The sequence below is a fragment of the Saccostrea cucullata genome, unplaced genomic scaffold, assembly GCF_032062105.1.
Source record: "Saccostrea cucullata isolate Sc308-1 unplaced genomic scaffold, CSIRO_AGI_Scuc_v1 ctg146, whole genome shotgun sequence".
NCBI lineage: Eukaryota > Metazoa > Mollusca > Bivalvia > Ostreida > Ostreidae > Saccostrea > Saccostrea cuccullata.
Window position 1 is genome coordinate 403,822 of NW_026919274.1, and position 25,399 is coordinate 429,220.

Genomic DNA, 25,399 nt, shown 5'->3' on the forward strand with positions numbered 1-25,399 from the left:
TAAAATAAAAGTCCATATTATCTGTAAAAAGGAATTTTTGTTTCACGGGGGGGGGGGGGGGGGGGGGGGGGGGAGTTATTTAAAAAATATTTTCAGTTTTCCGTTGATTTCTATAGTGGAAAACACAAGTTTTGCCAAAATTATAGAGTTATCTCTCTTTGGTATCCCAAATAAGTAAGGTTTTATGAAAATTCATATAATCATTCCAAGATGTTAAGTTTTGAGAATTGACTTATAGATAGGCGGAAAATAATACTATCGTTCGTAGTTCTTTACGACCTTGAATGTTGACCTTTTGACCCCAAATTCCAAAGGGGTCTTCCTAAGACCACAGGGATTCTGTTATGTTTAATTTCATTGCAAAAGCTCAAAGGGTTGTCGAGATATCGTGTGGAAACGAAAGCGTTACAGAAAGACGGACGGATGGACATAGACGGACGGACGGACAGGTAGACCCAAATTAATACCCCCCACTTTTCAAGCGGGGGACAAAAAGTATCAAATCAGGTTCAAATGATAAGTTATCATACTTAAGATTTGTAGGAATATTGACTAAGCCATGCAGAATTTTTTTTTCAAAGTGCGTTAATATGGTCCATATTAACGCACTTTGAAAAAAAAAATTTTTTTTCAAAGTGCGTTAATCTGGTCCCAAAAATTAACGCACTTTGAAAAATTTTTTCAAAGTGCGTAATTTTTTCAAAGTGCGTTGCCACATAGCTATGTACGAGGTATGTGCGACTGCATGGTGCAGTGGTAAGCCAGGAGATCTCTAAACCGACGTGCTTTTCGATTTTTTTTAAATTCAATTGATTTTATAGATAAGTTGCTATAGGAATAATTAAAACATTCTTTCACTCAAAAATAACATATACGAGGGCTGTTCGGAAATTATTGAGACATTGTGTATATTTTGCTTTCTATTGAACGTCTTCCCGTGAAAATTTTCATATACTTTTGACATACTCTAGTAATTAATAAAAGCAAGAAATATTTTACATATATTAAATATTTTCTCTAGAATGGTATATAAATGCGTCAACAGTAGGGGTACCCGGAGCAGTCACGAAATCAGATATTGAAAATATGTAAAACCAACGTTCTAACTCTTCGTGGATACATAATAAGAGCGAAAATAATTCAGTTTAAGTGTATAATTTTTCAACTTTATTTCAAATTCATGCTGTGCAACTCTGATAGAATTTTGATCAGAAATATGAAGATCATAGAATAATTAAGCGCGGTAGTGAAATCTACTAACAACGACATATTGGATTTTGACGTCATGGGCGGCGCAGCCAGCCAATACCTAAAATTTTGTGTAGCGCAATGTAAAACACTTTTCCAGACAAATCGACCTGCTAAAACAATAACAACGAGAAAACATAATATGTTAGGGTTTGTTATTTCATTGTTACATTTCTTTTTTCAATTAATTTAACCAGAGTAAAATTAAAAGCTCTGGACGACTATAAGTTGTTATGTACGGTATTACCTTTCCCACAAATGAAAGGAGGCAACAACATACCTTTTTAAAGAATAGTTTTAGAAAAGAGACTGTTTGATTTTTGTAATGTTATATGAAATAACAAAGAAGGAAGAGTATTAAACGCTTCCCGGTCGTTTCACATGCGAAACCATCTATGGCTAACGTAACATTAAACGACGTAGCGATGCTGCTGCGCGGGTCGATAGACATATGCATGTTTATTATTTTACCGAAACTTATCTAATAATCATAGGAATTAGAAATTTTGCATAAATGTTTTACTCGTTCTTTATAAAATGTTGAAGAATTTTCATGAAATTATCTTTGTCTGTTATGGAATAAATGTAATTGTCTCAATAATTTCCGAACAGCCCTCGTATATGTATACTGTAATAATGAACCCATCTCCTAATGATGATATTGAGCAAGGCCAATACATTCCTTGAAATACGAAATAGATAAGCGTTAAATTAGAAATATCATATAAATGGGGGGGGGGGGGCTACTAATGTCTGAAGTATGAAAATATTTATTGCCCTATTGTGTTCCCATATATTGCTTTGCACGGGTATAAAGTCTGCCTGTCGAACACTCGGGCACGGTTCACTGAGCACAACCCAAGTGAATAGTTAGACAGGCGCCATTGCCCAGAGACATTGACTTTGCAACTGATAATGGGAAATTAGATGTCTTACAATTTAAAAGAGAATACGAGTGTGGATTATCTGTTATTCCATCTCCAACCGACCATTATTCTTCAACTTTCAGTCAAATACCACCGAACATGCTACGAATTGACAGAAATGAAAAGAAACGCAAACATTTCAGCTTGATGCATGAGAACAATGAATTTCGGTATCACAAAGAAATCAATGGGACAATATTCTGGGCCTGTAAAGTGGCAGGTTGTCCAGGGATGCTGGAGGAACAGAACTACAAAGTCCGGACGATAAGGGAACATGTGCACAAAAGTCATGTGAATGATAGACGAGCTAAGGTTTGTTTACCCAATGGTAGTATTTTCGACGCAATATTTTAATTCTGGATTCGTATTACAGCAAAATCCATTAACTTTGATAACAAACAAAAAGAGCACCAATATGGGAAATTTTTTTTTTTCTAATCACTTTTAAAAAATTGGATAGAGGATATTTTCAGAATTTATGTCGTACAACTGCCAGACTACAGCTTCTGTGTCAACAGTGATTAATATAAAGCATGCAAGCATTACCTTGTTGAGTTTCTGCAAAGGAAAATTGTTATTATTTCTTCCCTCTATATTTCGTAAGTTCAAAGTAAGGTCATATTGAAATAAACAATGAAATCGAAATCTGGGGACGAAATGAATCGGCTAACATGTATATTATACTGCATGCAGTGGTCTGAATTTTTTTAAACAGGTGAGCAAAAAATGTTAATTTGGAAGCAAAGTTAAACAATAAAGTGTTAAATAAAGTACATATAAAACAAGTGCATTTGTGTGCAGTTAAGTGATGAGATACCTGTTAATTATGAATAGCTGTGCATGCAAATAGAAATATCTTAATGTTTAGATACATTAAAGAGATTATTAAAGTTAGTTTTAAACCCTCTGAATTCTAAAACTTTAAATTCATATCTACATACATGTATGTCTAACATTTTTTTCTGACCACACCAAATGCAATTCCTTTACAAGCATCCGTGGATATGACAATAATTAAAAACACTGAAAGTAAAATTTCACAGAACAAAAATTATAATTGAATTCCTTACATTATGATATTTACTTCATAATATAATTATTGAAAAGCTATGTATAGTTAAAATATTTGTAACTGTTGTTGACACATATTCAGGTCTAAGCATGTAAAGGAAAAATTCGACAGATACCCACAAAAAACCAGTGTTCCGGGGGGGGGGGGGTGATCAACTTGTGTGAAAAATATTCAGTCTTGTAAATCTTATTGTAAATCTCCTTTGGAGGGGGCGTAGGTTCCAACTTCTTGAACCCCCTCCCACGAAATAGGTTTTTCACGTTCAGGAAGGAGATGGGGTGCCTGGTGCTTGTTTGAACATTTTCAGTAGTAAACAAATATTATTAGAAAATACAACATGTATGTGTAGAGAACACCCGGCCCCTTCCTGATGTTACGTGCTTGCAGACATTGGTGACTACATGAAACTACAATATACTGCAGTTGATCACTTAAATACAAGTACTCCTGAAGGAATTAGAGTATACGATAAGTTTTCCTTCAAGGTGGTGTTCCTTAAAGAACAAGATAGAGTAACGACCGAATCTGGTCCTTATTTGATGTAAAAATCAGAACGCTGGTACAATTGTTAGAGTTTGTAGTTAAAAAGTTAAAATGATGCTTACTTTAAAACAAGCACTAATTTAGATTCAAAGCTTACATGGAAGCCACTAGAGGGTGCAGAAGTAGGACATTTCCAGAATTTCCTCAATTCTGGTGGAATTCCATCATACTTGAGATACTTTTCTCTTCTGAAAACATAGAGCACAAGCTTGTCTATCTGAGATTTTTACACATAAACTACATCTAATACTAGTGTATAGGAAAGCTTGTGCTCCATGTTTTCCAAACAGAATGTGCCGTAAAATCGATGAACATTTGCATAAAAATGAGAAAATTCAAAAATTGACAGTAGTATTAGTAGAACCAATACTAATTTTGTGGCAGGGGTGACAACAGGTTTTTATGGATAAACTGTTGGATCATTCTGAAAGACACCCCAAATCGGGACCAAATAGGCTCTTACCCTATCCACTGCTGGTAAAGTGCGAATCGAGAAAATCTTGGTTTCGGACACCAGCTACTATTGGCACCTGTGAATTATCTAATTTAATACATATTTTTTTATAAAACACAATAAAAATCACTTTCTAGAAAGCAAATTCATTAAATAGTTAAGAGATTGGATTGCTTTTATACCCGAAAAGGGCTCATATCGAAATATTACTTGTAAATGACTGTTTACATCGTTTTTTTCACGTACTCGCATTTGCAAAGTACATAAAGTACCACAGGACTAATTGGACAGTTAACTTGATAAATTTAACTTTAATCCAACGTTTTTCTGTGCCATTGACACAAACAATGTGCTTTAAATGAATTATTTCCATGGGATTTGCCAATAACTAGCAAATTCATTTTATAGGTGCTACAACTGGTTTCTGTTAAATTTTGACACAGGCGACTTTTGATTTGTGTAAATGCGACAACTGGTTTACGTCTCTGAGACTGTTGGTTTATGTTACTTAACGTGAATAATATGAAATTATTCAAATTTACATGAAAAGAATAATTGTTTTTATAGTTTATAGTAATTTTTGACTATTGATTGAATCAATACATAGTGTTCCATCAATTTTTTTTTACGGATATTGTGTTTTTGGTTAAATTATTTTGTTACTTTTAAATAGAGTGATATGGTGTGAATGAGTAAGACGATGACACCAAATAATCCAAAAACTGCACCAGATATACATATACGAATGTTGTGATCAAGCGAACAAGCTTTTTAAAGCAATAAACGAATGCGTAATGGAAATATTTTCCTTGCAGTATATGTTTATTCGAAACACGATGTGAGTATCTTTAGAGTTGAGTTGCATATAGTCTAAATTCATCCAGTAACATCTCAGGTCCGTAGTATGCAAGTTGAGGTGTACTTTTTTCTGAAAATCTGAAAATAGTCTTTTGATTTTCTTTTAATTCATGTTCATGATTTTTTTATGCAGATATGCTTGCACCCCCGTTTTTTTAGTAATCGTAAAGTAGCTGCCTTCCTGTAACTCGTCGGTCTGAAAAAAAATGAGATAGACGACCAAAATGCCACTCATACAAAAATCTGTTTTAAAAAAATTATTATGCACAAAAGCTGTGCTTGGTGCTAAATTAATTCCTACAGATTCTTTTCTCAACTGCACAAAAGCTAAAAAATATAATCCTAAGACCTCTAGCAACAACTCTTGTAGTTGACTTGTTCACGAATCGCGTTGCAATTGAAATGATTTTTCTTTAAAAATGGAAGTAAAAATGCGAAATTCGATGGTCTCAACTTCATGTCAAGGAGGGCTATTTACAACAGTTGAGGAAATAGTAAATGGATATTGTAAAGGAATTTACTTGTATTTGGAACATCCAATTAGAAATAGTTTGAGAATATGACAGTTTGAAACCGAGAAACAGTGCATTTTTTATACACAATAAACATACACTTTTATTCCAGTTGGTGGCACTGCAGCTCGCCCGTCTGTCAATATATATATATATTTTTTTTTTGAGAGCTCAGTTCTACAGCTAACCGTAAGGTTGAACTCTGGCAAATCCAGCCGTTGGGGAAAATGGGATATTTGAGGAAAGGTCTCCCACACACCAAGAAATAGACTGTTCTTCCTAGCCGCAGAACTGTATGTAGCGTTATGGTTTTATTGGTCTTGATAGTCCAGGATTAAAACATAAAACCATAACACTATAGTTCTGCAGATTTGTTCTTCCGAGACTGCGCTGTTTATTTTTGTTGGCTTGTCAATCACCTGCGAGTCTCATTTTTCTTTCATATACATTTTTTAAAATTCACGGGTCTGCTTGTTTAATAAATAGATAGGTCTATTTATGTCATTCAAATATGAGAATATTTTGTTGAAATATTAGAATATTCCATACAAGTTGAATATCGGATATACTTAATGCCTGTCCATGCCATATTTCCAAGTCAAAGGTTAAAAAATTATTCAGGAGGTGAATAAAAAAGTTATAACGCAATTTCATGTTTCAACGTCTATTTCCTTCAAATACTTATATATATATATATCTTCAAATACTTATATATATATACATCAAAAGTTAGTAACCCTTAAAACATAGGTAGTCAATTGAAGATTACTAACAAGATGAAAGTGGAATTATTAAAATTGAACTATGGGATAGAGCTTTAATGGACATATAACATATTTTAGTGAAAAGGATTATTTTTAAAGAATGATATCCAATGTATACTAAACAGAGTGAATTCTGAATTTTTTATCCTTTAACTTTAATCACATAATCGAACAATTTATGTGGGGGGGGGGTATATGCAATACGCATTAAATATTTGATAAAAGCTTTATTTATGAAACAACTAGTAAAGGACTGGGGGTATATGTTTCTGGGACGTATTCAAGGACGTTGCACTATCTAATTTCGAAAATAAAGTCTTTAGATGCTTTACTAGGAAAACAATGATACAGCAGTAAAACGTCGCGCCTTATGAAACAGAACAGAAGCCAAACGTAGCAATTACAGGTGCCGAAAGTCGCACATACAGCAACCATACTCGCGCTGTATATCAGAAAACTTTATATTGCATCAAAAGTTTTAATCTTGTGAAACATTAAAGGCTTGGGAAATCATAAATGACTTATACAATACATATTCATATCACTTTTAACACAAATAACGCAGTGTAAATCGTGTTTAACATGTAAAAAGAAAATATGAATAGATCCAGTGAAATACATTGAACGGGTGTAATCTGAAGCATATACTGGATTGCTCCTTACATGTATTCAACTAACAAGCAATTCTACTGCATAAAATCATACTGAACATTAATAATTACGTCTTAATCAAATATTATATCATTTCTGATCGTTTAGTTGATATAAACTGCCTCATTGATGTAAACCAATAGTAGCTGGTGTCAGAAACCAAGATTTTCTCGATTCGCACTTTACCAGCAGTGCTATCCTGTCCTTTATCTTTTACATGTCCTAGGTTAATTCTGTTTCCTAGCCTACGCCTGCAAAATACATAAAGCGACATTCTGTAAGCATATCAGAAAATATGTACACGTATTGTAAACGCACATTAGTAAAATTCAAGTGAGACGAAGCCCCTGCTTCTGTAACGTTCTGCATGTATTATTTGCAAGAAATGGCAGACTAATCCATGGTACCATACGCAATCAGAAGACAAATACAATCATGACCCAATAGAAGCCTACAACATCAACAATAGTATGAAAATGTCACGTGACCCTGTCCAACCAGTTGACAAACCACTACCTCCAACACCCAGAGAAAACGAAGAGAATATGACACCTAGATATTTTTATTTTGATATGCCCGCTAAGTCCCATACAAAATCTGCTATACCTTCAGTCACCACTGGGCAGCTACCAGGTGGACCGAAGAGGGAACGGTTAGACTTCGGTAACGATTTGTCAGGTACTCTAATTGGTGTTTACATCTTGTACGTTTTCTTAGAATCTTTTCTCTATGGAATCTATATAGAGTACAATGTGAAGCTTTTCAACATGTTCAATGAGATTTTAGATTATCTGTCATTTCTTCAAATTCGAACTCTTACCCCGGATATTAATAAGTAGCAACACTACTGGCTACTTCCAATGAGGGTTTAGTGAAAGTTTTCAAATTATTTGAAAGAATCTTTGGTTATTTGTTATTTTGATAGAGAGCTCAGACAGTTTGAGATCAGTCATTGAATGTAATGACTACAGACAACGCCGATTCTGGGTCATCATGGGAATCATCACACTCATCGCACTCATCACTGTAGCCGTGACACTGTCTCTCTATTTCATTGGTGAGTTACTCATTCTAAATAAGCAATGAACATAGATAATGGATTCTTTGAATGATGTTTCTTAATGAATTTCAAGTCCGCACGTGTTTGGAATAAAAAGAAAATTGGTGCACCGTATACATGTGTTCTTATATTTAATCAGATACACTACTTAAGTGCATGGTTTAATAATTTTATCAATAACCCGACAATTTACCACATTATAAAATAAAACATTGATAATTCTTTTTAGACAAATCAAGGTTAAATGAACAGCTGCCTAAACGAGGTGACGACGTTGTTCCACAGACGACTACTGATGTGCAGTCTACCATAGCAAGGGCAGACGAAGCACTATCACAAATTACCACAACAGCAATAAACGGGGCACAACAAGTGCCAACACAAGGCGCATCCACCAGTGTTTCCACACTTCAGGCTGTAGTCCGAGATACTAAGGTTTCAACAGATCCGAATGTAGCGGCTCCGGCTGTGGAATCATCCCTGTCCAGTTCAACTACGACACAGAAGACATCGTCAGCATCATCAACGACAAAGACCATATCTACCACAACAGTTCAGACTAGTTCTCTATCTACAGGTGAGTCTCAGTACTCAAAACAAAGCTGACACCAACTGTCACCAATATATATATATATATCACAGCAGTAAAGAATTGTTATGGTCTCAACTCTTCATACTAATGCAGTTTTCGAGAGGTGATTAGATGTCCAGTTGTTGCATCTCGCATTTGAACAAGTATATTTGGAATCCAAAACATCTTCTTTCTATATCATAAACCCTCAATCCTTGTAAGAAATACCATGTAATTTTAGCATACTGATAGTTCATGTCCACTGTCATTTAAGGTATCTCTACATTTATGCTTTTATTCATTATACCCCCGCTTGAAAAGTGGGAGGATTTATGGTGATCGGGATGTCCGTCCGTCCGTCTGGTACGCTTTGGGGTACCCGTCTCTTATCCGCAACTCCTCTTTTACCGCTGAATGAAATTTAATGAGACTTTTACGGAATCTTTGTTACACAATGTCATTGTGCACCTTCTATTTTACTGTTTGATTGGACACATACTTTGGGTTCCCTTGAGCAAAATGTGTGGACGACCATTCTTTCTATAATATTGAAGGGTATCCATCTCTTATTCGCCATTCCTCCTATACCACTGAATAAAATTTAATGATACTTCACATATTAAATATTACATAATGTCATTGTTCACCTCTTACTCTATCTTTTGATCTGACACTTATTTTGGGTCTCCCAGAGCAAATCATAGACTTTGCCACTATAATCATAAGGAAGGCAGGTAATATTTAGTGAGCTCATGCTCACAGTACTTTTAGTTTTTTTTTTGTGTCTAGGGCTTAGGCAAATGCTGCATCCTATTTTAATTAACTTCTACATTCAATGGCTAATAAAGAGACCATAGCTCAAAGGGCAAAGTGTTTGATACATTTCTGAGTATATTTGGAATACTAGTATATAATGCACTTTCATAATAAATAAAACAATATTCAGAATATAAAGTTACTTTTTCTTAATTTTTGTTTGATTTTATGTTGAATATTCGAAGGGTAAAGTTTTTAGCTCCTATAGTATTTTACATGTACATGCATGTAGAATATTCGGAGGGTTATTTTTTTCAGCTCCTGTGGTATTTTACATGTATGTTGAATATTCGGAGGGTTAATTTTTCAGCTCCTGTGGTATTTTACATGTATGTTGAATACTCGGAGGGTTAATTTTTCAGCTCCTCTGGTATTTTACATGTGTGTTGAATATTCGGAGGGTTAATTTTTCAGTTCCTGTGGTAGTTTATATGTATGTTGAATATTCGGAGGGTTATTTTTTCAGCTATTCTCGTACTTTACATGTATGTTGAGTATTGGGAGGGTTATTTTTTCAGCTCTTCTCGTATTTTACATATATCTTGAATATTCGAAGGGTTATTTTTTCAGCTCTTCTCGAATTTTACATGTATGTTGAATATTCGGAGGGTTAATTTTTCAGCCCTTCTCGTATTTTACGTGTATGTTGAATATTCGGAGGGTTAATTTTTCAGCTCTTGTGGTGTTTCACATGTATGTTGAATATTCGGAGGGTTATTTTTTCAGCTATTCTCGTATTTTACATGTATGTTGAGTATTCGGAGGGTTAATTTTTCAGCTCTTCTCGTATTTTACATGTATGTTGAGTATTCGGAGGGTTAATTTTTCAGCTCTTCTCGTACTCTACATGTATGTTGAGTATTCGGAGGGTTAATTTTTCAGCTCTCTTTGTACATGTATTTTACATGTATGTTGAGTATTCGGAGGGTTATTTTTTAGCTCCTATGGTATTTTACATGTACGTTGAGTATTCGTAGGGTTATTTTTAGCTCCTGTGGTATTTTACATGTATGTTGAGTATTGGGAGGGTTATTTTTTCAGCTCCAGTGGTATTTTACATGTAAGTTGAATATTCGGAGGGTTATTTTTAGCTCCTATGGTATTTTCCGGATCCCTGATTCTCAATAGAACGTGGACAGCTGCACTGAGTGACGATACTACACCACAGTATAAGATCCTTTCAAGAGCCATTGAATATGAGGTATGCATTCATTTATATCTTAGTAAGTAACAAAACAGAGTTATTTTTGACGTGTTAAACTCAGTTACAATAGTCACGATATGGTAATTAATTTATCTTTTTTTTTAGTTGGACACTGCATTTCTGACCAGTCCGCTGAAGTCTCTATTTAACGAAAGCCAGGTGACGGAATTCAGGTATGATATGTACCTTTGCATTCTCTTTCTTTAAATGAAAATTCTCTCTCATTTCAAAGGAAGATATCCACAAATTAGTAAAAAAAAAATTAGCGCCATCTAAACGTCTTCTCACTAACATTTTGGCAAGAAATGAAAAAAGTACGATTCATCAAATAGTGTAAATGTACAAATCATGAATGCAAACTAAGGGTTGGAGCAAACAGTATAGTTGAAACTTTTAAATGTGTAACAAAAAATAAGAATATACACAGATTCGCAAATCAATTTAGATTACTGCCAGTACTCACAGTACTAGTTTCAACAATTTAAGAAAAGGATCAAAGATGACTCTAATAGTGGCATCCTATAAAATTGAATTTTGCTACAATAGATTTTGAAATGTGAAGGAAAATCTTTAAAATTTTCAAATAATCAGAACGTTTGAGGGCATAAAGTTGACTCGATTAGTATGAAGATACTCATATTTATATTTAGAAAGGTCTTATCACAAGTAATATACATGTGATTCAAAAGTTACTCAGTATGAACAAGATTAAAGTCATATAGATGACGTATTTTTGATAAGTTTAGACTATATTAATTTAAAAAGATCTGACAGTTATTCCTTAAATATATATGAACCTCCCAAGCTTTCTTGCATCAGTTTCTTTTTATACACATCTTTTACCTCGCCAAATTCCTTCTTAAAGTTATATATGATGTGTTTTTGATTAAGTTCAGGCTATAATTGAAGAGATTTTTCTAATATTTAATTTTTCACTTAATATAAAGATAGGTCTTTCCTGTAAATTACACAATTTAATTCAATCACGTTTCATAGATATCCGAGATTAAAATAATTTAACCGATTTATTTACCGACTCAGAATTTAAATATCAGACACAGTTTAAAGTAATTTTACTATAGAAACGTGGGGGATATACAAGTTAAAAATCGGTAAAAGATTTAATTTGAACGTAAAAAGCGAAAATCATGTAAATTTTCATAATCTCGTTTTTTTTTTTTTTTTTTTTTTTTAGCTCAGATACGCGATATGTAACCTACACTATATATAATGTTTTTGTTACAAACGGACAGACTGACAGATTGACACACTAATGAAATTAATACCAAAGTTTCAATATTTTCAATTTAAAATGCATATGCAAGAAATTTCGTAAAGTATGACCTTAAATTTTATGTTTGTTTTGAATAAAATTGAAGTAAAATGATTATAAAATTCAAAATTTAATATCTAAAAAAAAATTAATCTCAGAAATCACTGTTGTCGATTCATCTCTCTCAATTTAAACAAGGCTTTCAATAATCTCTTTTGACAGTTCTGGTAGTGTCAGAGTGTTCTTCAAGATCGTGTTCCGCGTCACTGTAATGCTTGACGGACAGGTGGATACGTCAAGTGTGAACGTCACTGACGTCAGGCAGACGATAGAGGACGAGGCAAGGAGGCAGCAGACGACACGAACCAATGGCTACCTCAGTACAGTTATGGCAGGAAGCATATCGGTCAAACTAGCTAATGGTAAACGTCGTGTAAAAAGAGACATTTTTACATTAAAAGACACTTTTCAATGCAAAGACATTACTGTGATAATAAACTAGTGAAATTTTGTTTTGAGTGTTTTGATTTAAACTCTAGTAACATTTTTTTCAAAACCATAGTAATTTTTTTTTGTATTTAGTGTTGAATTCGGTTTTCTAAACACCAAAGATTAAAGTATTCAAAAAGTTTATTCAAGTCGGATATTTGTTTCCATATGAAATTAAACGTGTTGTAATTACGCATATTTTGTTTTTCATTTCGTAAATGTTATAAATATATGTATTATTAGTTACTGTTTAGACAAAAATGTTACAGAGTATAATCAATCAAAACACTCTTATTAAGATGGTGCAATGGAAACAAATTATTTCGACATTTGTTACAACAGGCACGTAGTATCGGAAGGCCCTGTCTCCTTTTTCTGTTTATGAAATTCTGGATTGTAGCTTGTTCTGGGGCCCCCGGTATAGTCAGGTCAGGGTAATGTGGTACCTAATGTGTGGGGGGAAATCTGGATTGTTTTAGAAGTTAGAATCTACACCAAGTCCCCCATGGATTTTTGAGATTGGAAGATTTTGCTTGCTTGCTTATTTGTTTGTTTGTTCTTTTTTTTTTTCATGCTTGCCAAAGTATTTTTTTCCAGTTTAGTTGATTTTTTTTCTCTGGCTGGAACCCCGCTTTCAAAATAGATATTACGTGCCTGTAAAAACAAGAAAATTTAAACAAAGTTTAAAAACCGAATCTGGCACATTTTTTCAAACGATTGGTCGAAAATATATCAGAATAGTGATTTCTTATAAAAACGTTTTGGAAAAAAAAATGCCACTGAAACATGAAAAATCCTTCAAAAATCAATTTTTTGCAAGCTTCATCAATTTCATAACTTAGAAATATCCAAGTCGTGAAGAGAAAACCTGATAGTGGACTAAATCCTTGATTTATACTCGTGACTGCTTTTTAACAACAAAAGTTCAAAGATTGTTGTGCAGTATCGGATTTTTATTTAACAAGACATCATATACTCAGTAACTCTGGAAATGGTACATAGTTATCTGTTTATAAATCTTAATTTACTGGCATGAAACATTATCATCCAGAGGCGTTTAATATGTGTATCTTACGATGAAATACTTGAATGAATTGAAATGTTATACGATCCAAAAAGGTTCGTCTATTAGTTTACAATCTATCAAATTATTATAAAATTTTCGTTTATAAACTGATACATTAAAAAATTACTGAGTATCTACAGATTAATTGAGATGTATATCAGCCGTAGGGAAATGATATACCTCTCGCCAGACTGTTAGATTTAATACGGGACTGCCAAAAGAAGAATCTCTTAAGGACAGACGAGACGTTCCTCAGTAATATATAATTTTTTCCAAGACTTTGTCATCGAATAAATACAACTTTAACATGTTTACTCACAAAATATTGAAGTACCTTACCGGGCATATGTGCGAGATACCAGATGATGGCATTTCTTATATAATCCTTTAGAGAAAAAAATAAAGTTTGCCAAAATCACATTTTTTGTGTTTCAAATTTAGAAAACAATTAGAAACAGGTTTAGATATCAGAAAGTAATTAAAATTTTGTATAATTTTCAAAAATTATGAAGATATACAAAAGAGATATTTGGGGAACGTATCGTCTGACCTTAAATCATACAGTTCTTCGATACGTTACGCTGAAATTCTTTTTAACATGATCAAAAATAGCTTAAATAGAAGTACATGTATGTAATTTCATTTTCAATATACAATATCACCAGAGCTGAGTTTTTAAATTTTCATTATTTGTATGTTTTGATATCTTTTAGCGGTTTCCGTGCGTGTGCTTTGCATAGAACTAGTAATCATTGTAAAAGACTAATAACTACTTCGCTTTAAGACAGATTATTGTTTTATTTGAATGAACATGTATGGATGGAATTCTGTTTAACAATAGCCCCAGTCGTATTAATGGGAGACCTTTTTCTGAATGAGGCTTGGAATGATTCCCTAAATGACCCAACATCGCCAATATCTCGGAAGCTGACAGCTCAGCTTAAGGCAGAGGTAAAATCTTCATCTTCATTCTATAAATGTTTACGAGAGAAATTAACAAGCAACAACTTATTTACTATATTCAAAACTACATGTACATATACATATTCCAGTTATTAAATGGACTAGTCATATGACAAAAATGTGTACATGTCTCACGGATTTCACTCATCGAATTTAATTTCAGTTACAAGCCACCTTACTAAAGTTGACAGAAAACGACTTTCTCGATGTAGAGATTTTGGGATTCAGGTATAAATGAATTTTTTTAAAAAATCAAAATTTGTTAGTGAAAATTGAAACATTTAGATATTTTTTAAAATTTTTCTTAGGCCGGGTAGCATAGAGGTTGTATTCAGAATTGTGATGACAATTAATTCCACACAAAATCAGTCGCAAATCGATGTATCAACAATTATTCAAGCAATCCAAAACGAGGCAAACCGCCAATTGCAACAAGCGGTGTCTGGTCTTCTTCAGAAACTTATAACGCTGACTGTGGACAACCAAACTTTGGGTATATAAAGTTATTCAGTTGAATCAATATATATTTTGTTTTCCCTTTTTTTTTAGCAAGCATACTGTTGTTCCTATTGATATTTTCCAGCCAATGCAACATCATCATCAGTCACATCAATTACTCCCACTGTAGCAGCAACAAATCTAGCAACCACTACCGACTTTGCAACAGCTAGTACTTCTTCTACACAGTCAACAGGAACAAAAGAGGTAGCAACTACCTTTGAACCAACAACTACTATCGAAGCAAGTGCAACAATGACTACTCAACAAACAACGTCCTTTAATGCAGAAACTACTACTGTGCCAGTAAAAAGTACCTCAAAACCAACAATTTCGACAGAATCAATCAAAACAACTTTTCAACTAGAAATATCTTCTTTTAAACTAGAAACTTCCACAGATCTAATCACGGCTACTACTGTACCGGTTTCAAGCTCCTCAAAACCGTCTGTTTTGACTGAATCAATCACAACTTTTCAACCAGCAACAACATCTCTCAAACTAGAAACTTCCTCTGTGGTAATAACAACCACCACTGTTTCAGTAACAAGTTCTTTTAAACCAAACATTTCTACAAAATTGATCACAACTACTACTCAGCTAGCAAGCACAGTCACTACACAATCATCAGCATCTACTTTGGAAGCAACAGCTAGTTCTAAATCAGCAACAACTGTGATTGAACCAACCGAAGCAACTATTCAACCAGGAACAACTTCTTTCCAACCAAAGACTTCTTTTTCTGAAGCAATCATTTCTAGTACCCAACCAGCATCAATTACTTCGACACCAACAATAATTTACAGTAAATCAATTGCAACAACTCTTCAACAAGCAACAACTTCATTAAAACCAACGACATTCAGTGAAGTAAACACAATTAGCAGTCAATCAGCAACAACCTCCTTTAAACAAGAAAGTATGACTGAAGCAACCAAAACTACTATTCAACCAGCAACAACTACCATGGAAGCTATAAAAAGTTCAAAACCAGCAGCAACTTTAATTGAATCAATCATAATGATTACTCAACCAGCAGAAAGTACTTCTTATCCAACAACTTTGAATGTAACAATCACAACTACAACCCATCTTTCAATCACACCCACTATTCAACCTGCAACTACTAGAGAGGCAATAATCTCCTTTAAATCAGCAACAACTTCCACTGAATCAGAACCGTCAACATTTTCTGAACCAAAAACTTCTTTTGAAGTAATCGAAATCACTTCTCACCTTGCAACAACTTCAACTGGAAGACTATTCACAACTCAACAAGCGCTCACAACCAGTAAAGCATCAGCTTTTACCCAACTAATGTCAATCTTTGACGCAACAACTGGTATTTATCCAAAATCTACAACTGAAGGAATCCAAACTATCCAATCATCAATAACGACTGCTTACACATACATCAGTTTTACGCTAGAAAGAACTATCAACGAAACAGCTATAATTTCTCTGCCAGTAACAACTACTAGTCAGTCAGTATTTAAAGCTAATGAAACAGTATCCATTACTCAACCAGAAACAATTACCGCTAAATCACCCATCTCTTCACAAATTGAAACAACCATTATTCAGCCAACAGCTTCGTTTATAACACCATCAAGTACTCAACTAGACGTAATTACTGTTGGAACTTCAGCAATTTTGCAGTCAATCATTTCTACCATTGAAGCAAACTTTACTCAACCAAGACCAACTGAAAAAATAACCCCTACTTTATTAGTAGCAACTACCTCTCTACCAACACAATACACACCTACCCCTCTACCAACCTCCAAACAATATACAACTTCCTCTCTACCAACCTCTACACAATATACAACTTCCCCTCTACCAACCTCTACACAATATACAGCTACCCCTCTACCAACCTCTACACAATATTCAACTACTCCTCTACCAACCTCTACACAATATACAACTTCCATGACAACAGCTGCTACACCGGATGTGTGTCAGGATAAAACATCAATCGTGGCTAATGGATGGGTGTGCGTTCTTCCTTACTACAGTACTATTACTACCGAAGTTGATGTTGATATGTTTTGCAAGTATGTTGATAAAACATGGGTAAATAGCAAAAATGATTATCTAAACTTTCGAACGAAAATTTTTGATATTTTTGTTTTTAGCTCTACTGGTCAGAGACCAGAAAAAGCTTATGCGATGGTAAGGTGTCCGCCGTCTGTTCGCCTGTCTGTAATTTTTCAAAATGCCACTCCTGGTATTTTTGGTCCAATTTCAATATCACTTGGCACACAAAGTAGACTATGCTAAAATGCATAATTTATTGCATCGGTTTTTAGCTCACCTTGGCGAGATGAGCTTATACTATACCCCCGGCTTTGTCGTAATCGTCGGCCTACCGGTTAAAGTTTTAGGAGCAAATCCATTCCCAAGTTACTATAAGCCCTGCCTGGACCAAATTTGCATGGATGATGCATCTAGGGATGGACACTTACTGACTTTCTTGGGGTGCTGGATCTGGCCTATATTTTCCATATGAGTGACCAGGTTTCTGTTTTGTAGCATGTACATTCCCAAAAGACTATAAGCCCTACTTGTACCAGACTTGCATGGATGATGCATCTTGGAATGGACACTACCAGATTTGCTTCAGAATCTGGATCTGACCTACATTTTCGAGATTAGTGATCAGGTTTAAGTTTCTTGGAGCAGGTCCATTCCCAAGTAAGCATAAGCCCTACATGGATCAAACTTGCTAGATGGTGCATGTAGGGATGGACACTACCACACCAGCTTCGGATGCTGGATCTGAAACAATTTATCCACAAGAGTGACCAAGTTTTTGGAACACGTCAGTTCCCCAAGTCCTACCTGGATCAAACTTGCATGGATGATGCATCTTGGGATGAAACAAATCTGCTTCAGATGCTGGATCTGCCCCGTATTCGCGATTCGTCAGTTTGAAATCAATCCACTACGATTAATTTTTGCGACTGAGTACATTCTTTATAATTACAAAGCAAAATAACTGGTTCGCTTCGAATAATATTCGCCAGTAAAAGCAGGTCGCGAAACTCGTGGATATTTCTTGCACGCGAATAAAAGTTGGTTTACAGTAAAGAATGACTGCACTTAAGGACGTTATTTGGAACCTTTTCGGTTACCCATTTTAAGCTTAACATTACAATATATCGCTAAATTAATCTGTGATTAATGTGCAAAAATATGTCTTTGATATTTATTTCTAGAATTTTTCGTCATGCATATTTCTATAATTACATACAACGCTATTGAAAAGAACATGTTTAAGCCATAAATTCCGGAAAATTGAACTGGACCGCTTTCGATTTTAAGGTGGCAGCAAAGGGGCGGAGACATTTAAATCGCATGGAAATGGATCATAAGCACATGGTTTTCCGTATTTGATTTACATTATATATGAAAAAGGCGGAGAGGAGGGTTTTGTGTTCATTGTGTACAAAAAATAAATGATTTATAACCATGCATATAATTTCATTAATTTGTATCCGCGTAAGTAAGTAAAGTAAGCAAAGAGCAGAACATTAAGAGAAAAACAAAAAGTTCATAAAAATAAACAAAATTGTGATAAATATATGCCTGCATTTTGTACGCTTAGGTTTGTAGTGTCTTTTTTAAGAATTATTGGTAGATGAAAATGACACTGAAATACATTTTTATTTTCTGAACATAATGGACTGTCTTAGCGTAAATGAAAAATAATTTGCAACCTGTCTATAGGATAATCTGAAATAAGTACACACAATAAATCCATAAATGAGATGCCATTTGATTACTGGCAGAGATAATTTTCAAAAGAGTTTTGATCTTTATTCAGAGTACAAAGGACAATGCATTAAAGAAAATGAATTTCGGCTTCTACATTATCAAGCACTGCATAATTTTCTCTATCTAACGTTCTTTTAAAATTGTAATACTTAAAATCTCACTGCTCATGTAGTATTTGCTGTCAAGCAGCGAATAAACTAAATCTTAAAATAATTATAAATTATGTGTTCGAACCTACAACATGCATTTAAAAAAAAATGACATTTTCACTTTATCTTAATCATCTTGAATAATAATTGTGCACTAAATTAATTAGTAACGGAAAAATAAAATAAAAAGTTTAGTTTTTTTTTTGGTGTGACTGTGGGCTCCTACCCTGACCTAAAACTGGTCGGGCTCCCGTTTTCAAAATTTCTGGATCCGCCACTGCTATATGTACAATCGGCAAAATAATACCCCTTTTCTTTTAAATGCTCCGAACAAAAACACTATAGTGAAAGAAGTCAACGTAAACTTTAAAACGCCAATGAATTGTACGCAATGATCTTCAATGTTTTGAAAATGGAAGTACATGTAGATATAAAAAGAATTTTCCAACGACTGACACAATGAAAGCGTATCGAACACTTGAATGTCACGTGAGAAAAGTGATTATAATATCAAACGGGTCACATGGGCTGACACTCGGTGACTTGCTAATTTAGTAGCTATCTCGAGCGAAGTTTGGGTACATTTTTTTAAAAATTAGATATGAGCCGCAACTTGACCAACATTGTCCTTTGGATATGTTTAGGTTTAAAGTAAAATACACATTCTGTGCATATAAGAATCAAAGTACTCAGAAGTACTGAAAGCCGGGCTCATTTACAGGGTAATGAACAAAGACCGCAATGACAGTTTAAAAACAAGCTGATTCAGACATTGAAAAGATGATTATATATATCTATATATGTCATATATAGCATTAAAAAGCTTTAAAATTAATTAAAATGTAGCTATAATTTAACAGCGTAAAATACGTGTCACATGTATCATTTCGGGGTTTTACATACCAACAAAAGTAAATGAACACTGATGCAGCAAGATTATTTAAGGTCAAACAATTATGCACAGATGGGTCTTCAGCGGGGAGTTTTGCATCAAAGCGTACATCAAGTCATTAATGGTGTTCCCCGCATTTGTATTAGTACACCCTTTATTTATAGAATATGACGCAGACAGGGATACCTGATGAAAACTTTTCGCATATTTTAACCAAATGATTAATCATCGAAAACGATATAAAGTATTTTATTATAATTATTTTTTGACAATTTTAGATAACTATGAAAGTTTAATTCAGTGTTTGTATTGCCTCAAAGGTGATTGCGCAGACGTACTATATTCTAACTCGTAAATTTAATTTGGCGGTGAAGAAGCAGCATTTTCTGTTGCTCACCGTCGCAATAGCCGGGCATTTCTCTACGAGAAATGAGCCCGGCTAAAAATGGTCAAGGTGCGGCTCGATGTAAACAAAGTCGTTGAAAACTGGTATGCATATGAATAACAATAGAAATGATACAAAACTGTAAGACCCCCGTCTCAAAAGATAGTGTCGCTCGGCATTATTTAATACTTTCATGTAATATAATACACCAAAACCTGCTCTTAAGACATTGTTTAATACCTATTAAACATAGATTTAATGAATTGTGGAATTTTATTTTGCGCAAAACATCGGGTCCCAACTCTCATAGCTTAAGTGCAGTCATTCTTTTAGCCGTATATTAATCATATTTGCATAGAAGGTTTATTCAGGGATGAATGCTATCAGACTTGCGTCGGATGCTGGAACAGAAAGAGACATTTTCTTGACTGGTGATCAGGTTGAGGATTTTGAAGCAGATTCATTCGAAAGAAACTAAAAGTCCTACGAGTATTTAAACCAAACTTTATAGATATTGATATAAGGATGAACACTAAATAAAAATAAATATTATGTGAGATTTGCATCACTAATACTGATACCATTCGTCGAGGTGAGCTTCGTAATTTTTATTACCTATGTTTGATTTCGATAAACGGTGTTGCCATGGTTAATAAAAGTAGAAGTTTCTGGGAAATTCCTTTAAAACGCTACCCCTACAGTTTTGATTTGATTTTAATATAACTTGACATGTAAGTAGACTGCACTAGGATACATTGTTTAATGCATCGGTTTTTAATTTCAATGAACATGATGAATAGTGTTGCCATGACTACTAAAAATAGAAATTTCTCTGAAATTCCTGTAAAATGCTACTCCTCCTACAGTTTTGGTCTGATTTCAATACAACTTAGCTAACAACTTAACTAATCTTAGATACATACTAGTAGTTTAATGCATTTGTATTTGATTTCGATGAATGGTGTTACCGTGTTACTAAAAATTGGAAATTTCTGTGAAATTCCTTTCAAACACTACTCCAAATACAGTTTTTTTTGGTTGTAATATAATTTGGCACACAAGTAAACTTCACTAAGAAACATATCTTGGTGCATAGTTTTTTTTTACTGCAATGGTTACTAAAAATAGAAATTTCTTAGAAAATTTCTTATAAACGCTCATCCTCTTTGAGCTTTTTGTCTGTTTTCAGTATAACTTTGCACACAAATAGACTTCAATAAAATACATAATTTAATGCATCGGTATTTGATTTTATTGAATGGTGTTGCCATGGTTACTAAAAATTTTAATTTCTTAGAAATACTTTCAAATAGATACCCCTCATACAGTTTTGGATTGATTTCAATATAAATTGGCACACGAGAAGACTACATTAAGGTACAAATTTGTATTTTTTGCTGCCTGTTGCAAAGTTTCAAATCCAAATGCTACTTTTCTTTTGTTATACGTACATACCAGTAGAACTACAGCCTTATAAGACACTTTTGTTTTTCTTTCTTCATAGTAACATTGATCCTTTTTCTATCGTTTCCATAATCAATGTTCTTGTTGGAAAATTCAAGAGAGAAGACTTAATTTTTGAAAGAGGAAAAATGGGATATTTTAGGTCACCAGGTCATTAAGGGATAGTTTTAATGATAATGAGAGTCATTGAATTAAAGGCCCACGGAACTTTTATTTCATGTAATTATTTTAATGATCACAATAGCTGAACGATACAGGTAATCTACGATATGTTTATAATCGTTAGCTTTCAGCATATAAACCTACTTAAATGTCGTTTGTTTTCAGGGTTATTCGAGATGTGCTGAACTGTACTGTGAACAATGTAGAAAAGGAGTTAAATATCTCCTGTCCATCCAATAGCTTGAAAACAGTTGCCAGTGTGTATAGTCCTTTACTTCGCGATTCGATAAAGATGAAACACGACCCAGTTGAGTGTAAGTAAACTTGGTAAAAATAATCTCATCTGTTTTTCATACTGATTGTTAGACCTTTGTAGAATGCACATTGAATTTTCGACGAATTTTTCAGTGATTCCCCGACCATAATAAGAACACGCGGTATGAACAGTCCTCAGGAGATGCTCTCTCCTCCAAGGCCCCTGATCCCACCTCTGATATTTTGTATGTCGGCCGTTTTGATCTGCACCTGATTTGCATTGTTTAATGGATTTTTGAGCTCGGATACTGTTTGTTATCTCCATATGTCTCTTTTAAAAGAATATAATGAAATATTGAGATATTGAACAATTATCAAGCTCAAAAACTTTACAAAATCGGAGTAGAGCAAATACCGACCTCTAAAATCATTAGAGAAGAGATCAGGTTTCATGGAGAAGCAAGCATCCCCTGCCGACGTCACAACCGCCTTGTCCTCCTTGGCATGATAGGACAAATGAATTTCCTTGTGTAAAGTTTTGAATAATATACATGTAACTTTATTATAATCATAGGTAACTTGGAACCTCTCAATGAAATCTGCTTTTCCCAAGAAATATTTGAAACTTCTGAGTTTCAACAGTGCTTCAAAACTTTCAATTTACTCTCCGATTTACCCAACTCAATGGAAAAAGAAGAAAGATGCAGGTAAAAAAAATCGCATATTGTCCTCAATTGCAATGAGTAGTAGTATAAAAACATAAAGTCTTAAGTGAAATGTCAAAAAAACTTTTGTATTTCTAGAATTTACACACACTCTCTTCGATGTGTTGGAGAAAACATAGCAGACTGTGATGCTGGTAATATCCACAAACTTATTAATTCCAGCAGTTTAGAAATTACCGGGCGTAACAGCAGTGTTTATGATCTTAAATGCTCAGGTAAATATTATGCTGTAAAAGGAATGAAGGGCAGCTTCATGTACTACACAGACATTAGGGGAAAGCATATAGCGTAGTGATGTTACTTTAATTGAGGCCACGGTTTCTGATCTTTTGCGCCAATTTTGGATAATAATGTGTAATTGGTGTTATCAGACCTCGTGCATGCATTATCCAAAGTAATTTTTGGGCGAGATACACCGATTAAAAAAAAATTGTCGCCCGCGTGTAGCGCAGTGGTTAGAGCGTCTGTTCTGGAGTCGCATCCTTACGTTGCAGATTCGAATACTAGTACCACTGTGGTACGTGTTGACCGGTCCTTCGAATGAGACCGTATAAACTGAAGTCTCGTGTCGTAATAGGTGCTAACACGACAAAGATCACTCCCTGCTCAAAGTGTCGAGTATACTAAGACAAAATTTGCAGTTTCCACCGGCAAGTGGTGGCGTCTCCATATTAGAGGGACGTTGATCAACATACAAGCACACAAACGTAACAATAGTTTTTTCCTACTTTTTTTGTTGAATATACTGAAAAATAATTTATCTGTTTTTGTAATCTTGAAGAAAAAGAGTACCCTGTAATATAAATTTAATCCACATGCTTTAATTTTCAGACTTGGAACCGTCTCAGTCATTCTGTGATGACAAAGAAGCTTTACTTCTACACATATATGGGAAGTGTTACATTAACCTGCTGATTCTCTCTAGGACTTCCTGCATCACGTAATTATAACATTAACATTACTAGTATGTAGATTATTTTACATGAATCTGTTTATTCTCTCTTGGACTTCCTGCTTTACATTATTATAGCATTTACGTTTCATTGAAAGTGTTACACTTAATATTCTCTCTTGGACTTGCTGCTTTACATAATTATAACATTAACCTTTCTTGGAAAGTGTTACATTTATTCTTTCTTGGACTTTCTGCTTTACATAATTATAGCATTTACGTTTCATGGAAAGTGTTACACTTAATATTCTCTCTTGGACTTGCTACTTTACATAATTATAACATTAACGTGTCATGGAAAATGTTTCACTTATCTGTTTATTCTCTTTTGGACTTCCCGCTTTACGATTGTATTACATGTTTGTTATATGGTGAGTTTTATACTAACATGCTTAATTCTCTCTCGTACTACTAAACCTGCTACATGTACATGGAAAGACTTTAGCGTTTCGTGAAATTTATGTAAATTTAACCATTTTCTGATACTAGTTTGTGAGATTGGTTGATTTTTGTTGTTTCACGCCGAGTCGGAAATATTTCAGCCATATTCGCCGACTAATATGTGAGAAAAATATCATTGAAAAAAATTAGCTTAGAAACGAATGTAGATTTGAGCACTGGTCAGAGGCCAGAAGAGCTTATGCAATAGAATAGGGTCTGTCTTCTGTCCATTTGTCCATCCATCTTTTTTCCAAATTGCTACTCCTACTACGTTTTGGTCTGATTTCAATAGAACTTGACACACATTTGGACTACAATCGGCTTTTGCTTTCAATGAAATGTGTTGCCATGGTTACTGAGAATAGGAATACCTGTGAATTATTTTCCAAATATTAATTCTCGTCAGTTTCAGTCTGATCTCAATATACTTGTAACTTGGCACACAACTAGATTAAACTAAGAAACATAATTCTTTATTTCGGTTCTGATTTCAATAAATGTGTCGCCAGCGTGGCGCAGTGGTTAGAGCGTCTGCTCTAGAGTCGTGAAGTAAGGAGTCAATCCTTACGTCGCGGTTCGAATCCCACTGTGGGACGTGGAGATCGGTTCTTCGGATGAGACCGTATAAACCGAGGTCCCTTGTCGCAGTAAGTGCTGGCACGAAAAAGATTCCTCACTGCTCAATGGCCAGTATAGGACAAAATTTGTAGCTCTCCACCGGCAAGTGGTGGCGTCTCCATATGAGTGAAAAATTCGCGAGAGGGACGTTAAACAAAAATCAGTCAATCAATAAATGATGTTGCCATTGTAAATAAAAATAGAAAATTATGTGAAATACTGTCAAATGCTACTCTTGCTACAGCCTTGATTTGATTTCAGTATAACTTGGCACACATGTAGACTACCTTATAAAGATTCATTATTCTATATATCGGTTTTTACTTCCATTAACATTGTTTCCATGGTTACTAAAAAAAATTCCGTGAAATTCTTTTAAAAGGCTTCTCCTCCTACACTTTTAGTTTAATTGCGATCTTGCCACAAAAAAGAAATTATATCAAGGATTTTTATTCTGTCTATTGATGCTGCAAAGTTTTAAGTCCAGATGCTACTTTTCTCTGTCTTTGTTATTTCATCAAACTAGTTGAGCTGCAGTTTCAACAAAGAATTTCTGGTTTTATATCCTTTATATGATATTTCCTGTTCATATTCAAGTAGTCATT

The 25,399-nt window shown here is 34.2% G+C and overlaps 1 protein-coding gene across 1 annotated transcript in view; it reads left to right on the forward strand.

Moving 5' to 3' along the window:
- The first annotated feature begins 2,095 nt into the window (after positions 1-2,095).
- Positions 2,096-25,399, forward strand: part of LOC134283669 (uncharacterized) — a 50,260-nt gene continuing 26,956 nt past the window's right edge. Inside the window, exons 1-15 of the mRNA XM_062766166.1 lie at positions 2,096-2,486; positions 7,412-7,706; positions 7,954-8,085; positions 8,318-8,665; positions 10,567-10,676; positions 10,785-10,852; positions 12,175-12,374; positions 14,349-14,458; positions 14,634-14,698; positions 14,779-14,963; positions 15,054-17,028; positions 21,969-22,117; positions 22,633-22,765; positions 22,862-22,998; positions 23,615-23,723. Of these exons, the coding sequence (XP_062622150.1) occupies positions 2,274-2,486; positions 7,412-7,706; positions 7,954-8,085; positions 8,318-8,665; positions 10,567-10,676; positions 10,785-10,852; positions 12,175-12,374; positions 14,349-14,458; positions 14,634-14,698; positions 14,779-14,963; positions 15,054-17,028; positions 21,969-22,117; positions 22,633-22,765; positions 22,862-22,998; positions 23,615-23,723 (4,229 nt within the window). The 5' untranslated portion in view covers positions 2,096-2,273. The remainder of the gene's footprint in view (positions 2,487-7,411; positions 7,707-7,953; positions 8,086-8,317; positions 8,666-10,566; positions 10,677-10,784; positions 10,853-12,174; positions 12,375-14,348; positions 14,459-14,633; positions 14,699-14,778; positions 14,964-15,053; positions 17,029-21,968; positions 22,118-22,632; positions 22,766-22,861; positions 22,999-23,614; positions 23,724-25,399) is intronic.